Source organism: Equus asinus, chromosome 15 (assembly GCF_041296235.1).
Source record: "Equus asinus isolate D_3611 breed Donkey chromosome 15, EquAss-T2T_v2, whole genome shotgun sequence".
NCBI classification, from domain to species: Eukaryota; Metazoa; Chordata; class Mammalia; order Perissodactyla; family Equidae; genus Equus; species Equus asinus.
The window spans coordinates 10,834,859-10,852,713 of record NC_091804.1 but is presented as its reverse complement, the minus strand read 5'-3'; the positions used below and the strand labels follow the sequence as shown (position 1 = coordinate 10,852,713).

The 17,855-nt window shown below is 36.7% G+C and overlaps 1 protein-coding gene across 2 annotated transcripts in view; it reads right to left on the bottom strand.

The window, feature by feature from the left end:
- Positions 1-17,855, bottom strand: part of ESF1 (ESF1 nucleolar pre-rRNA processing protein homolog) — a 58,683-nt gene that overhangs the window by 1,170 nt on the left and 39,658 nt on the right. For both annotated transcript variants that reach the window (XM_014832765.3, XM_044747978.2), the window contains exons 10-13: positions 12,663-12,784; positions 10,278-10,365; positions 2,989-3,065; positions 968-1,114 (exon numbers count right to left, since the gene is read on the bottom strand). In XM_014832765.3, coding sequence (XP_014688251.2) covers positions 968-1,114; positions 2,989-3,065; positions 10,278-10,365; positions 12,663-12,784 — 434 coding nt within the window. The remainder of the gene's footprint in view (positions 1-967; positions 1,115-2,988; positions 3,066-10,277; positions 10,366-12,662; positions 12,785-17,855) is intronic.

The following is a 17,855-nucleotide window of genomic DNA, read 5'->3' as shown; positions in this document are numbered from 1 at the left end:
TCACTGCCAGCCAGCATTCCCATGGGAAAGATGAGTCCACCTAGAAACTGACTGGAAAGTGAGTTAGTTATAGTTAAGGACAACAGATGTGATCCTACGACCACCATCACCAAGAAAACACTGATTAAAAATGTTTTTGTGTATGATTATTAATGTGTGAAGACAGTTCTAATAGAGGATTTGACTACAAATTGTTCTTTGCTTTTAACTTTTCATAAGAAAACCAAGTCACCAAAAAGTTCATTGGAACAGCAACATACATGGAACTGACTGACAGAAACTGGAGCTACAGAGTGGTCTCAAAGTCCCTCTATGTGCAATTAGAAGTTCTCTCTATGCTCCTCTCCATTCTTTAAACAAATTCAAAATTTCCCCCATGTTGTTCTGGGACTATTCTTTTATGCTGAAGGTTGGGAGTTATTAAGTAGCTCTTGACAGCTGTTTGTAGGTTTCCTATAGAGGACTCAAATTCATGCAGAGGGACTTTGTGGCCATCAGGAATATGTACTCAGCAAAAAGAGGGAAAAGAGGAAGAGATGGAAGTGAGAAATACAGTAAACAAACAAGCACATCCTACTGCACTGGCCATTGTACACAGTGAGAGCGTCACACGATGTGATGTGAACCTGCTATTTCTCAGTCGCGCTTAATTATGCGTATCTTTCTCAATGTGAGCATCACACGGCATGTAATTCTAACATTAAAAGCTACATATTTTTGGTGCAACACAGCTACCAAAATACAAGCCAGCTACTTCACCTTGTGCTCAACCAAAGAAACAGTGATTTGATCCACCTTGGCGATAAACTGGCTGTGTTGGATTAAAAGATGGTAGCTTTGTCTCTACCACGGGCCCTTTCCTAAGACATTTCAAGGCTAACTTTGACTATGCTGACTTTTTATCTCCAGAGTTGACTTTAGAGTCAATACCAGCCTTAAGAGGCTAATGACTTTTGTCCCTGGTTACCTCAAAGTCATCCTCTAATAATTCCTTCTTTTTCATAAGCTGTTTTTTCTTCTTTTTGCTCAGATTCTGGTGCTCCACAATCTTGTCGTAATTGAAGTGTTTCTTGCTCTCTTCCTCCTCATCCATCATGAGTAAACTCATTTCAGCCTGTGGAGAGGAAAAAAAGTTTAAATATACAACGTTTGTTTTTTTCCCCCAAATAGGAGTATGGGGGGCACAGATAACCCCTCTAGGAAAGGAAAATCTAGTCACTAATTGCCCTGCCATCCGTAAACTGATTGTAGATTACCAAAACTCATAAAGAAACCCAGAAATCTTCATATAGCAATAAGGTAAAATGTTTAGAAGCAACATCTCTGAGGGCAGGAGTGGGGCGAAAGTTTGTACAGTTATGGACTGCATAACAACATCTTGGTCAACAACGGACCACACACATGATGGTGCTTCCCTAACATTAGTACTATATAGCCTAGATGTGTAGCCTAGATGTGTAGTAGGCTATACCACCTGGGTTTGTGTAAGTACACTCTATGACGTTCCCACAACAACAAAATTGCCTAAGTGACATGTGACTGTATTCAAAAACCAGACCATATTTCACTTAGCATAACTGGTTAGTAGGCTGTAGGAATAAGTCTTCATTCAAATCCCCCGAATAAAAATTTCTTGTTTTTAATTTGGTCTTTTAAGGACACTAAATCTAGCAAACACAGCACTTTGTGATACAAACTAGACTTTCCAAACATGTACTTTAACAACAAAGAATTTCTTTTTTCTTTTTCTGCCTTTACTTTTTTCAATAGTGATGTACTTCTACGAAGGTAGAATCTTAATATCTGCTTCTGAAATCTACTATAATGTGTTTCTACTAAATAGCTATCTTCTACTGATCATGGGATTAAACATGGACCCTGAAGAATCAATAAGCAACCATATATACTAGAGAAAATACAGAGCATGCTGCTGGACTTTTGCGAATCTTCCCATATTACCACGTTAGACTGCTTTAATTTCCTTTCACTTCCACGCCTGGCACCTGCAGCTGGCTTTCTTTTTAGAGCCATTTTCTACAACCGAAAGATTTTCTCTGTGCTCCTTAACTCTACAAGCATTACTGTATATGCAACAAACAGAGAACAGAAAAGATACATTAAGATACAGAATTTAGGTGACCAGTCAGGCTCACTCCCAGATAGTCACGCGAACATCAGTCATAGGGGACATTGCTGGTTCCAATTCCTGCCTCAGCAAAAATATATATTACTTCTGTGCCATGAACCTTCGGAGCCACAGAAGTATAAAGTTCACTGCATTTCCAAGAAAGACTTTAATTTTGTACACTAAATCTATGTTATTTGCAATAATAAAAAGAGAGAAATTAGTAGCTGACGAACCATAAAAGCAGTATGCAATAGCACAGTTTCAAATTGAATTAAAACTATGGCAATATTATTTTGAGGTTTTAATAGTAATATTTTTGTCTCAGCTATAAGTAAGCATTTTTAATAATGAGATTTTTTTTTATTTTGAGGAAGATTAGCCCTGAGCTAACATCTGCTGCCATTCTTCTTCTTTTTGCTGAGGAAGCCTGGCCCTGAGCTAACATCCGTGCCCATCTTCCTCTATTTTCTATCTGGGACACCTACCACAGCATGGCTTGCCAAGCGGTGCCATGTCTGCACCTGGTATCTGAACCGGTGAACCCCGGGCCGCTGAAGTGGAACGTGCGCACTTAACTGCTACGCCACCGGGCCGGCCCCTGAGATTTCTTCTAATCACAAAGAGACGTGTCTTGGGTTTGAGGTAAATTATAACTTTGTACTAGTTGGAGAAATGTTTGGTAAAAAGATGATATTTGAAAGCTATGCTGCTAAAATATTTAATTGTGTGTTTTATAGTTTATAAATTTCATTGCTAATATCAGTTATTTTTTTAAGGGCACTAGAAACTCATGTAGACAACTTCATTTAAATTGTACATATCAATTATCCACAAAGCATGTAACAATGATCATGTTTTACCCTTTGTCTTTCTATTTCAGTTTCTTCCTCAGGAGACATGCCATCTTTTGCAGATTTCATTGACTTTTTCCTTACACCTGGCATAACAAACCAACAAAGGGTAAAAATTACAAGACTATCAGCAACAATCTGTATACACTAGGAACAAAACTGCAAGATATCTAGGAATAATCTTATCAATAAATTTACAGAAACTAAAGAAGTAAAAAAAATTTTACTGAGAGATGCCTATGGTCATGAATGGAATAAATACAAAACATCTGGATGGGGTGACTGAATATCGTAAAGAAGGAATTTCCTCTGCAAGTAATGTATAATTACATCATCAACTAAAAAAGAAAAACCATAAGATCATTTCAATAGATATAGAAGCAACTGATAAAATTCAACATCCATTCATAAAATATATACAGTTAACAAAATTCTAAATAAAATTTCATTCAAGGAAGTCTTTACACATATTAGCAAGACAGATTTGATACATCAGCGATACAGTGTAGTAAGATGTACTACAAAGTGAAAATAACCAAAAAATAATTTACTACATAATGAGAAAAACAGAACAGTATGGCTTGTATATACAATAAATTGTAGCATCATACATCACTGGAAAAAGAAGGGATTATTCAATAACTGGTGCTGGGCAATTTGTTTTATTCCAGAAAAAAAAACTGAGTTATAGCCTTACCTCATAAGTTAGAAGAAAACAAAATGCAGATGGATTAAAGAATTAAACATTAAGAAAAAAAAAACCCTATGAGAAAATACGGGGGAATAGCCACCTGATCTTAAATAGAACAAATATTTTGTTAGCATAAGAATAGAAGAAATCACAATGAAAAAAACCCCCAAGTGATTTGAAACTTAAAAGTCATCTTAAAACTGTATACAAAAAACTCATCTGCAAAATGAAACATTCATCTTTACAACTAACAGTTTAACAATAACTACCTGTACGTAAAAGTTTAACAAAACCCTTTCTTCTTCTCTAAAGACAAATCTAATCTTCAGTTAACTTTCTAGCTCTATTATAAGGGAAAACTACCTATGGTAAAAGTGGCTCCTGATTGGGAAATTGTGTGTATTTCCAGGGACACAGGGACTTCTGGAGACCACATGATGTTAGGTGAGATGCTCTCCTCCTGCATGAGAGGTAGTAATGCACAGCAGTTACGGGCACTTGACTCTGGAGCAGTTGGCCTGGGTTTAAATTCTGACTCGACCACATTCTAGCTTTGAGAGTGTGCCTGTGCCCTTAAAATGCCTGTGCCTGAGTCTGTAAGCCAGGTATTATAATAACATCTACCTCACAGGGTTATTATGAGGACTAAATAAACTAGTAAATGTAAAGAGTTTAGTTAATGCCTGGCACATGGTACTATAAAGTGCTTGCTATTCTTGCTTTGATAGTCTGACTACAAAGACGCCCTGGGTTCCTCGGTGATCATGCTGATGTCTGTTTTTTCTTCCTTTTTTGTGTCTGTCGGAGTGGGAGGGATTCAAAGGGAGTTAAAGTATGAAAGACTAGTCTGAAGAGTAAGAAGGTGCAGAATCTACAAAGCCATATTCTGTTACTCTAGAATATTATTACACAATGTCAGTCTTCTCTGAACTGTTGAACACTGCCTTTGGACAAGCTGTCCTCTATCCTTCCAATGCAGAGAAACCAATGGTCTCCACAGTAACAACTATTAACGCTTTCACAGCACTGACTGTGTGTGAGGCAGTACTACTGTTCTATTCACTTCACATTGATTAACTAATTTAATCCTCACAACAATGCTGTGAGGTAGATCCTCTTATTTTTTTATAATCTTCATTCTGTGCATGAGGAAACTGAAGCACAGGGAGGTTAAATATTTGTCTCAAGTTTAGTAAGTACAGGAATCAAGATTCGCAGCCAAGCACTCTGGTAATTAACCACTACACTACACTCCTTTGCTATGAAATGTCATTCGCCCTTTAACAGCCCCTCCCGTTTAAGTGTATTTTGTTGTGAAACAACAAAGTAAAATTCACAGAACATGTAATGCTAGTTGACTAACAGCAGCTAATGAGGGATAAGAGGAAAAGCAAAGCCTACAGTTTAGAGAGGCTTTAGAAACTTCCGAGTGTGCATTATGTCCCCGTTGTACCTATGCAGCCAAGCCCAGGCGAGAGAACCTGTCAGCATAAATGCTGCTGCCTAGCAGCCTTTCACCCCTCGTGCTACCAAGGCATTTGTCTGCACCTCCAAGAAGAAATACTATTGTATGCAACCTTTCTCCCTAAAGTGAAAATCTTTGTCTCTATCTCAAATGTTTTTCAGGAAATGATGTATCTATCCACTATAACGATTATAACTTTTTCTGTTTTAAAGCACATGTATGTATTTTTACGTATAATAATCATCAAGGTTCCACTTTCTTAGGGTCTGACTCCCGCATCCTAGGTTCACCTCTGCTCCTATGCTCTCAAGGAAAGAGCTCCTTTTGAAGTGAGTGGACAAGTGATACATGCAGGAAATTGTCCTGTGGCAGGAAAAAAATCAGGCTGCATATGATTAATACATAAAGAAGATAAAGATCTTCACATACATCTGTGGGAAATAATTTCAAAGAGCCCACAATGAATTGTTCCAGATTTTATAACAACCTGGTGAAAAGTCATAAAAATAAACTTGAAAGGAAGACTGCAACAAGGGAGAAAAAAAGAATCTTCAAGATGGTCAGGGCTAAAAATGATATTCAATTTTAGTGTGAGGAAAATTTCTTTGCTCACAAAGAATTTACTGTGTGCTAGACTGAACTGTTTAACCAAAAGATAAATAACGTGTAGAGATCCCTTCTGCACTGTTAATAAGATCATACTAAGAGGGCACAGCTTAATCCATTTTTTTAAAAAAGCAGTTTTTTCCCCTTTGGAAAGTTTTCAGACCTAAATTAGATGAAGAGTAATGGGGAAAAGGAAATCCCTGTTCTGAAATGTTACTTTTATTTATCAATGACTCTTTTAGCAAGTAAGAATTCACATCTCCTAGGACTGCTGCAAAAACCTCATATGATGGATTCCAATACTAACAGGGACTCAAAATCAGCTATTAGAGCTTTATAGCTAAAAAAAATCTAAACGATCCTTACTGAGACTATGATCCCTTTAAGCAAAAAAATGTAAGAATACATCTTTGGAAAAAGATGTGTTGCAAAAAATTGATCTGTACAGGAATATCTGTAAAGGAAATTCCGTTTTCCATTACTTGTAACGTCAGAGGAATTGTTCCCATAAAAAACTTCCTCCAGAGTGTTTAATCCAGCACTTGTGAGAGAGCAGTCAAGAGAATTCACTGGAGAACAGACATGGTCAGTACTGATCAGACCCGTCAGTGGTAAGCCCCCTAGCGATTCACTCTTTTTTGTAGCAAGTTCCCGCATTTAAAATCACTTGCCCATAATCAGATGCAGTCTGTTAATCTTCCTCTGGACCTGGGCATTCTGGTTTGCTTGCAAATCCAGCAATTTACAATGTACTTGTAGAGTTACAAAAAGTAAAGGGAGCCCATTAAGATTCAGGTTCTACCATCTACCACTGGCCCTTGTGCAATTCAGTGCTGTTTTCTGAGCTTTAGTTTACTCATCTATAAAGTGGAATGAGGTCTGAATTAGAGGACAGAAGGTATATAAAAGCATTTGTAAACTGTAAAACAATGTATGAGCAGTACACTAGTAAGCACTCAACAAACTGAATCAATAGGTGTACCATATTATTAGATTTTCATGGTGGTTTATCAAAAATCTAAAGTTGTCAAGATAAAGGATACGGGCTGGCCCGGTGGCGCAGTGGTTAAGTGCGCACGTTCTGCTTTGGCGGCCCAGGGTTCCCTGGTTTGATTCCTGGGTGCGGACACGGCACCACTTGGCAAGCCATGCTGTGGTAGGCGTTCCACATATAAAATAGAGGAAGATAGGCACGGATGTTAGCTCAGGACCAGTCTTCCTCAGCAAAAAGAGGAAGATTGGCAATGTTAGCTCAGGGCTAATCTTCCTCAAAAAAAAAAAAACGATAAAGGATACATTTTAATAAGGTATATTTACATGTGATGCAATATTATTTCACTCTTCTTTAAAAACAAAATATTATTAAAGAGTTTATGCAATTAGACAGCAATAAGCAAATTTTTCCAATAATTCATTTCTAAAAGGAAAAAATCTTTTTATTTTTGTGAGGAAAATTGTCCCTGAGCTAACATCTGTGCCAACTTTTCTCTATTTTGTATGTGAGATGCCACCACAGCATGGCTTGATGAGTGGTGTGTAGGTCCACACCTGGGATCCAAACCTGTGAACCCTAGGCAGCCAGAGCAGAGCATGAAAACTTAACCACCACGCCACTGAGCCAGCTGCAATTCTTCCATATTTTGAAGAGTGTGTAAGTTTCGCTCTATGGGATTGCCTGGGGGAAAGCTATTATAAATTACCCAAGTCCACGTGGCTTAAAATGTTTCTGTCCTGCTCAACCATGGGACTTGAACTATACACCCTTCCAAACACTAATCTTTTCCACCTTTTGCACAGCTACTCCTTGGTTTCTTAAGCTTTCTCCTTACCTTACAGGTAGTATTTTCTCCAGTATGACAAAGTAATAGTACCTTACTAGGCTTTACCCAACCTCAGAGCCGAATCCTGCATCCTCCTCTCTTAACAATACTTTCTATCTCCAGTCCCATGGTTTAACATACTATTTATATGCCACTGATCCCTAATCTATATTTGCACTCTGACTTCTCAGCTGATCTCTTAGACTAATAACTCCATTTGGATATCTAATTGACATCTCAAAGTGATTATACCCAAAATGGACTTACTGACTTTACATCCCACCCAAACCTATTGTTCCTACATTCCTCCCTAACTTAGTTATTGGAAAAGCATTCTTCTAGAGCCTCAAACCAAAAATCTAGGAGTTATGCTAAATTTCTCCCTTATTCAAATAAATCAGCAAGTCTACCTCCAAAATACATCTAGAATCCCATTCACCTTTCTCCTTCCAGTTCCATTACTGGCATGCCATCTAAACCAACCATCATCTCTTGTCTAGACCTCTGCAAAAGCCTGATCTCACCAATGCCTTTCTTCAATCTGTTCTCTTCACAGGAATCAGAATAACGTATTAAAATATATAACGTATCATGTCACATCCTTGCTTAAAGACCCTTCATGGCTTCCCACTGTCAGTAGAGTAAAATCCAAATTTGTTGCCATGACAATGAGGCCCTGCAGGATTGGTCCTGTGTCCTAGCCTGGCTTCATAGCAAACTCCCTCTCTGTCCATGCTCCAGCCACACTGGTGTCTTTCAATTTCTCCAATATGATCAGTTCTTTCTCACCTCATAGCCTTTCTACCCACTTTTCCCTCATTTGCAACGCTCCACCCCCAGATCTTTATGCTGATTCCTTCTCATTCTTCAGGTTTCAGCTCAAATGTCACCACCTCAGAGAAATCTTCTTTGCTTACCATATGTAAAGTAAGCTATTCTCCTTCCTCCCAGTTATATCCTTTATATTACCCTGTTTATTTCTTTTAGAACACTGACGATACTCTCCTAATATTCTTATTTACCTGTTTAACATGTCTTTCCTAAAACCATAGACTCCTCAAGGGATGTAACCTTGATTGTATTATTACTGCTGTATGTCTACCCTAGCAGAGTGCCCAGTACCTGGGAGGCAATTGAAAATATTTATTGATATAAAGAATAAACAAACATGGCAAGATACCATTTTTTGGTTCTAAATTTTATGTAAAAAATATTCTCAGTCTTTGTTTCTATTTTTCCTTAAAAAAAACCAACTTAAGCCCAGATATAAATAATTACCCCTAGGAAGTATTCTGAAATCAAAATTGATTTGATTCCTATATTGAAAGGAAGCAAATTTTATTTACACTTTCCCTTGGAACTTCTGATACTAACTTCAGAGAAGGCTTATTCACAATTGCAAAGTGCTGATTCCAAGAAACAAGTTACCCCAAGCCATCAAATCATTTAACTTACTTTTTGACTCCTACCCAGAATTCTGTAATCTGACCAGATTTCACATGCCAAATGAAGTACTTTGGAATGAGAACAAGGAAACTATAATTCTTTGCATTTCTCCATTATAAACTTGGTTTCCTGAAATCAGAGGAGAAGGCTAAAATCTATCATCTTTTAGAAATGGCTGCTCAGGTACGATAAAAAGCAGAATATGCTAAGTTTCCATTTCCCCTTCCAATTCCTAAGAATCTCACATCCTATAATTGACTTTATTCATCTTGATCTCCTTTTCATCAATAAAATGTCAGTGCTAAAAGGCTATAACAATCAGGAAATAATTTTGAGCAATTTTGACTTTCCTGTTGAGAACTATTCTGGCCCACTAGTCACGAGGGACAAGAAGCAGGGAAACTTCATAAAATCTTTCTCTTTACAATGCCAGCTTGGAGCTGCTCCAGGAGCAAGCCTTTTGGGGTTCATGTGTGTGGTATTCAGATCAGGGGAAGGAAAAACACATTGAGAACAAATGGAAAATGCTTACAGTCGTTTCTGTACTGACTTGTCCAAGTATGGCCTGAACCTTACCACACACATTTACACATACCAAAAAGGTATGAATGAAGGCGCACAGGAAAGAATGAGTGTTGCATATGCAATGGAAACAAGGCTCCTTGGATATAGGAAATCAGATACCAGATAGTTGAGAGATTCAAGGAAAAAAGGGAGGATGCTGGCTTTCAGGATAAATGCAAAAGGGATAAAATGAAACACAGATGCTTTTGTATATTTGAGCAGAAAAGTTTTTACACTACAATACCATGTAAAAAAATTAAAAAATATATATACATATCCACACAAACATAAATTTCACTCTTTCATTTCTTCATAGGTTTTGCAGGGAGAGACCTAGAGTGGATGTGTTATAAAAAAAGTCAGTGAAAGCACACAAGACGACTATTCCTTTTTCTTTCATCCTTTTATAGTAAATCTTTCTATAAGGCTATTTCCTAGAAAAGAATCCACAGGAAAGCGTTCAATTAATCATGTTACCAAAAGCCTCCCATAATGAAATTACCCCCTGTGTGTACAGAGGGCATGCTGATTCTTCCCAATCTGATCAGTGGTTATGCCCCACAGGACAGACCTGCTTATAAGCCTCTAAGGGAGCCATACAAATTCCAGGAATTAAAAAAAAATGAGTAGTTTATATTGTTTCTACCCGTGTCACCTTTTTTCTTTACATTCCATTAAAAACTACAAATATGAGCTGGCTTATTACCTATTTTTTTAACTTCTTCAGCAAAGTATGGGTCATTCAAATCAACATCAGAGGGAAGTTCGTCTTCACTGGCCTCTTCAGCAAGTGCCTTAAAGATAAATATAAAATACACAGAGTTTATGACAAGGACCATAATACATGCACATGAAGGAAAATCATGATTTCTTTTAAATCAAGTAGTTCAAAGTAAAATTAAACCAGTTTTTAAAATGGATCCATTTATAAAATGACTCCCAGCTGAGTTATTCTCTTGTTTGTTCAACAAATATTTACAGAAATTTGATAAATGCAGAAAACTACGTACAGCTTTTGGGAGAAATGAAAGTTACCATACAAGGTTTCTGTCTTCAAAAATTTTACAGTCTATTAAAGGAAGTTAGACACACAAACATATACAACAGTAATACTGATTCAAGATAGAAAGTGCTAGAAGAGACATGTAAAGTGATACATTCAAGGAGAATAGTTTTAGATGGGTAATCAGTGAAGAGAAGTGGCCTTATCTCTTACAAAATTGAGACTATCAATAGCTTGGAGTACTGCATTGCAGATTATCTTTTAAATTATTATTTAAAACAATTTAATTGCTGGTTAAAGACAATTATTTTTTAAAAGAAAATTTAAACATGTACAAAAGCAGTAAGGACAGCATTATGAACCACCTGTTCTTATCACCCAATTTCAACAATTACCTTATTTTATCTATAACTCACTCCTGAAAACTCTATTTGTAAGCAAATTTGTTAGTTAAATTTTCCCTAATCAAATCCAAACAGACTGTCTACTAACTTAGTATATTTAAATTAAAAAATCAAGTCAACAAAATAAATAGAACATATATGAACTAAGATCAGACTAAACAGGTTGAGTTTATCCCCAGGAATCTAAAACACCTCTAAGCCACTTAAACAAAAATATTTAGAATGCATATTGCTAAACATCACCCTGCATGCTGAAGAAGATGCACCAAGCCCTAAAGAATATTTATTTTGATGTTAATATCCTTCTAAGAACAATAACTAGATTTGGAGCACTAAGTCTAGAGCAAACTAAGCACTAAACAAATGTATTTTTAATGTTATTGATAAAACAAGTCCAGTCTTAGCCCAATGAAGGGAAAGACTAAAAGCACAAGATAAGCTCAAAGCATCTCGCAAATGAAAATCAAAGAGAATAGCTGCTAAGGGTCTCAGGAATGAGAGACTACTTTATTGACCCTATAAAGACCCACTTGTAGGAATTCCAATAAACTGACGGCTTAATCACTTGTAGAATTATTCCACCTAAAAGATATTTTGCTGCCTACTTATTATTTTAGAGACTAAGAGAGGTAGCATATCAACGGGGACAGGGCTCTTACTCCATTTCCTCATTTTATTATCGATTTCCAGAAATACTGACTATAATAGAAATAAAAAAATCACTCCATTGCATCATTCAACCTTGTAGCCCTCTATCTTTACAAACACTGAAAGTCACAGCTATACCAAAAGCACAAGCTTACACAGTAAAGAGAGAGATAATACAGTACAGCAGAAAGAACATGGAGTGAGAGATCATGGATTCTGGTCTCAGTTCGGCCATTAACAAGCTGTGTATTCTCAGACAAACTGATTAATTTTCTACAATTATAAAACACCAGGGTTGGACTAGAACTAATCATTTAAGATTCCTCAACTTGTAAGATTCTGTGATTAGTAATATCATCTTAAGGCAATGACTGTACTGCCAGAATGCTGTATTTCAGTGACAAGACAGAGTGCTTTTAGTGGCAAAAACCCTAAGTGTTCTCTGCTATTACAAAGGACTCTAACTCTGGAAAAGATGTTACCCCTAAATGATGGCAGTCAAACCAGATTTTTCACAGACAACATATTAGCACAGAGGAAATAGTCTTAATAAAGGGATCTAATGACAGAAAGATGTTAAAAGATCCACTTGATAATACTGAAAAGTGAAAAATGGAATTTGAGAAGTAGGAATGTATAGAAAAACTTTCACTCACTTTAAAAACTTCTATATGTATATATCCTCAAGTAGAAAAGTCTGTTTGTACCTCTCTTCCTCAAAAGTACAGAATAGAATCAAACTATCTAGATATCAACTAAACTATGTATTTTATTTAGGTAGCATGGAAATGTAAAATATTAAAGAACAGTGGTTAAAGTGGTTCTGGGCTTTTACTAGGCTTTGTACATCACTAAGTAGTCTTGCAGAAAACACGTAACCTATTAGGTTCTTCCTTTCCTCTTTCTTAAAACTGCCTGTTAACAAGGCCTACTCCAGTGACTGGTTAGATTATGAGATGACGCATGGCAAATACTTGGAACCTTCTGATGCATGGCTGTTGCTCAATAAATACTTGGTCATAATTATCACTGATACCTTCTGTTTCTTTTTCAGTCTTTTTTTTTCTTTCTTCTTCTCTAAAAATTGTTCCCAAGGGGTCAGTTTATCCTTTCCTTCCAATTTGTTTTTGACCATTTCTTCTGCACTTTCTTTAAGACCTGAGGAAAATCACAAATAGTTTAGTTTAAAATGTTATATCTTTATTCACTTAAAAATGTAATTTACTAAAGAAGGTAATTTACACATATTTAATAGAGTAACAAGATAAAATGCAACACTGAGGGGCCGGCCCCATGGCTGAGTGGTTAAGTTCGCACACTCCGCTTCAGTGACCCAGGGTTTCACTGGTTCAGATCCTGGGCACGGACATGGCACTGCTCATCAGGCTGTGTTGAGGTGGCATCCCACATGCCACAACTAGATGGACCCACAACAAAAAAAATATACACAACTGTATACTGGGGGGATTTCGGGAGAAAAAGCAGAAAAAAAAAAAACTAGATTGGCAACAGTTGTTGGCTGAGGTGCCAATCTTTAAAAAAAAAAAAAGCAACACTGAATTTTGTAATAATCCAAGATCATACAGTAATGCAGAATCAACATATCAAAGCTATTTCCTAATAACAAACAACACCAATAAACCTAATCAAACCAAAATAAACGAACGAATCCAGGAACTTGTTGTGTGGTCAAGCCACTAAAGAAAAATCCTTTATTTAGGCTCAAGCTTCATTTCTCTATATTTAATTTAATGGCTTTGAGCCTCTAAGAAAAATTCTGAAACAAAATCTTCTCAGGATAGAACTATTAATTGATTTTTGGTAGCAAAAGGTAAGTAGTCTGTAACATAATTATTTCTACTTGCTTCTGTCGCCCAAACCTTTATTTCCTGGAAACTACAGGTGACTAACAAAAATTGATTAGTAAGGCAATCCCTGTTGAAATATCCCAGAAGGAAAGAATTCCCATTATCTGTACTCAAGCACTCTGTGTGGCCACATCCTTAAGATCAAAAGGACCACCAAGTTCAGATTCCACTTTGTATGGTTTAGCTTGTTCAGCCATTATTGGCTCTTGTACTTTATCTCTAAAGGTCCTCATTCCTTATATTCTGCAGTTCCTGATTCATGTTTCTATATGGCTTATGTAATAAGCAGAGTAGGCTGAGAAGGGGAAAGAAAAAGCCCCAAGGCTGATCTATCAGTCCATGAAAACCCTTACTACTGCCAAAGGAAAGAAACTGTGACCACCGTGTTGTTTCCTTTAATAAAAATGTTTTATTTTGTAGTATTGTTTGGAGGTCTGGGATGGCTTTAGGGAGGAGGGGGCTTCAATATTTAGATGACACAAAATCTATTTTAAAAAAACAATAATTAACGGAATGTTTTGAAATGGTTTTTAAGACAGACATGACGGTCAGTCCGGATCATCTTCCCAGATAACATTCTAAATTCTATGAAGTGTAAACAATCCTAAAGATACAATAATCCCCCTTTTTCCTGATAAGTTTACTGAGACTAAGAATAGTGAACAACTTGCCTAAGAACATGCAGCTAGGAAGCTGTACACCTGGAATTCAAACTCCTGGGTATTCTCTATACTATTACCAGATACATCTAAAATGCTGGTTTGTCCTAGAATAAAGAAATAAATAGCTCACAAATAAAATCTAAAGCTTTGGACCTGAGGTTCCTTATCTAAGAAATAAGGTTTGTCTAGATTAGAAGCATGCAAATCCTCCCTCCCACATATACTTTTCCCTCAAAGAAAATATATGGTAGAAGTTCAAATATATAAACAACTAAAAGTAGTGTTTTGGGTCTTGCGCCCCAAAGAATAGCATGAAACAGCTGGAATAGATGATCTAAGGTCCCTTCCTTGGTTTTTCAGCCAAGACTTAATCTTCAAATTTCTGTGACTTATAAAAGTATTAAACTATATGCATACTCAAGGTTATATAGATTTGTTTTCATGACATGGTAGGATCTCTGATTTATTGGATGCCAAATCAGAAACACAATTCTCAATTCAAAAATGTTTCTTATACGAAAAACACAATTTATTTTTCTAAACAGTTTTCAGGAGAAATGTGAACTGTATTAAACCATGTCCAGATCTCTGACTGAATCAACAGATACCTACCTAGGAAATGTAAACTGGGATCCTCATTTGGGAGAAAGCAGCAAAACTTGATAAAACAAGTTGATTTCAAATAACAAAAGAAAGCAATTTATACATTATGCCTGTGGGTCAGTGCACAATCAGTCCAAAATTCTAAATGCGCAGTATTGTAGTTAGGCATGAAGCTTAAATAATAATACTTAAGGTTCTCTACTATAATTTCCTCATACATTAAGAAAGATTAAGACTTCAAAATATTAAATTAATATATTAAGAATTTTTTTCTTTTACCAAAAAGTATTCTCTGATTAATTCTGATCCTTGAAATTTAAACTCTATTTCTAACTCAGCACTGTGCTAAGAAAGATTCTGTGTTATTGTCTCTTTTAGGTGACAAGAACATTGGTTTGATGTGTCTCAATCTCTATGAACTTCTACACCACATATGAGTGAGTCTTGACCTTTTCTGGGAACATGGATATGTTGAGAATTTGATAAAAGCTATGAAATCCCTCCCTGAAACGCTATACTGGAAAAACTTACAAACAATGTTCAGGGAGTTTATGGATAGCCAATGTTCATCTCTATGTAAGGATCCAAGGGCCTCAAGCAGAGAACCTTTACACGAGCTGCGGCGGTCTAGGGGAAGACAGGAGTCCATCTCCTCAAACTTCAATACTGACCAGCATTGACATTTGTAGGTTCTACATCACGGTTTCTCCTTCAGCATTATTCTCATGTTGGACCAGATAATTCTCTGTTGTGAAGGACTATCCTGTGCGTTGCAGGATATTTGGCAATAACTCTAGCCTATCCACTAGACGCCAGTAGCCCCAGTCATGAAAATCAAAAATGTCTCCAGACATTGCCAAATGTCCTCTTGGGGAGCGCAAAATCATGCCTAGTTGAGAACCACTATTATAGACAATGATTAGGAGACATTTCTGAAAAGAAGGGCTATTTCATTATTTGTATCACACAAATGATGTTATGCTTGATTATATAATGTCTTTTCCACTTTAAAAGTTTAATCTGAGTAAGCCTTTTCTTCCAACTACACAAAAGGCAGCTAAAATCACCTTATTTTGTATTTTACAATATTTAGCATAGAGCCAGACACATAGTAAGTGATGTGGATTAAGGCTGCCCCAGCTAGAGAAGCCCAAGGTGACCTGGCCTACATGCCAAACTATATGACCCAGTGGATTTTTTTTATGGTATGAATTAGGGCTGCCCCAGGGAGAGAAGCCCAGGGCATCCTCACCTACATGCCGATCTATATGGCCAGATTTGTATCTAAAGTTATATGACCGCACAATAACCAGACCCCATCTGCACTGAAATCATTTAATGACTTTTTACATCATCTTTTCTTTTTCCAGTAAAAATAAGTCACATACCCATGCCTTATAAAATTAGCCCTAACCCTCAACTCAGAGCAGCAGGAGCTCTGACTGCCCATGGGTCCTGTCCCCACGCAGCAGCAGCAGGAGCTCTGACTGCCCATGGGTCCTGTCCCCATGCAGCAGCAGCAACAGCTCTTCACTGCCCATGGGTCCTGTCCCCATGCTATTCTGTACTATTCTCTAAATAAAAGAGCACCACTGCCAGACCTTGAGAGTCCAAGAAATCGTTCTTTCGACTCCTCGGCTCACCGACCCCGCATCAGTAAGTACTTAATAAACACTTAATTGATCTGTTTTGAAGGAGGGATTCTTATTTCAAGCCAACGGTTTGATCTTTCATGTTTGGAACATGTTCTCTCCGACAGAAAATGAATCAAAACTTTAGGATTGAAATAAATGGCCTTTATCCCCAAGTGTTTCGTGTGTGTATTTCTTTTAAAGAACCTATAGTTCTAGAATAATTCATGAAATATGCATTCTCAGGAAATATTTTATATTTTTCTGGTATTTAATTTGTTTATAACAATAAAGAAATAGTATCTTCAGTTAAATACAGTCTGTAATTTTTTGCCTGGCTCTCACTTAATACACCAAAATAGTAGAATGACAAACACATTGCAATGAATTAACACACCACCATGATAACTTAAAAATGCTTTGTTCTCTGTCATCATGAGGTCACTTAAATCTCTTGCCACGGATCATAGTTGTTTATGTTCTAAGTTCTTAAAAATATGCCCATCCCAGAAGACTCTTGGCATACGCACAAGAACATTCTTCAGACAGTTTTAGCCTCATTTGTGAGCAGCCACTATGTGACTGAAAAACAACTTCATTATAACTGTTGTTAGTTTTGCACAAATTTGTTTTAAAACATTTTAAGCATATAGCCAAAGACTGCCAAATTACTTAAAAACAACATCAATAATCCCACAAATAAGGGGTAAAAAACTCTTTTAAAGCCAACCATGAACACAGTTGATTCAACTATGACAATAATAATTTAAGTGCAATCCACTCGAATTATTTTGGCAGTTTGCATACATATGAAAATACTCTTAAATATCCTTTCAAAATCCACTAAAACAGAACATACATTCCTCCTGACCTTACTCACTTGAAACATTTGAAAAGTCTTCAGGGGACAGGATATGAACAACTTAAAATAACTATGTAGTGGTTTTTTTTATAAAAACAAAATTCACGTTTTAAGATTTCTGATATAGGCTGAAACTGGCACTTTTTATTTAAATGAGGACTAAGGATCCACTGAGAATATTTACGAACACTTATGGCTCAATCTTTATTTATGGTTGTATGTTTAAACAGACTGTGTAACACTCAATTTCAAAGGTAGCTTTTAAAATGTAACTAACCACCACCACCACCCCCCAAACTCCCAACTTGGAATTCATTCTGGGTATAAAGGTTTTTAGAGGAAAACCACCAACTATGCCCTGAGGAACGCTGACATCAAAGGCACCCCTTCAAACTGGCTAGTTATCCCCAGTGTGTGGGGAGAGGGAAGGACACATTTACTTAGATAACAGAGGTCACAGGAATACTTGGTCCATATGGGCAATGGGGATCTTTACCAGAGGCATCTTTTTCTCCATGGTATCCAAGTGATTATGTACACAGGGTATCCTTAAAGCATACCGGATAAGACAAACTATCAATCTTTGCATTGAGAAAGATGAAG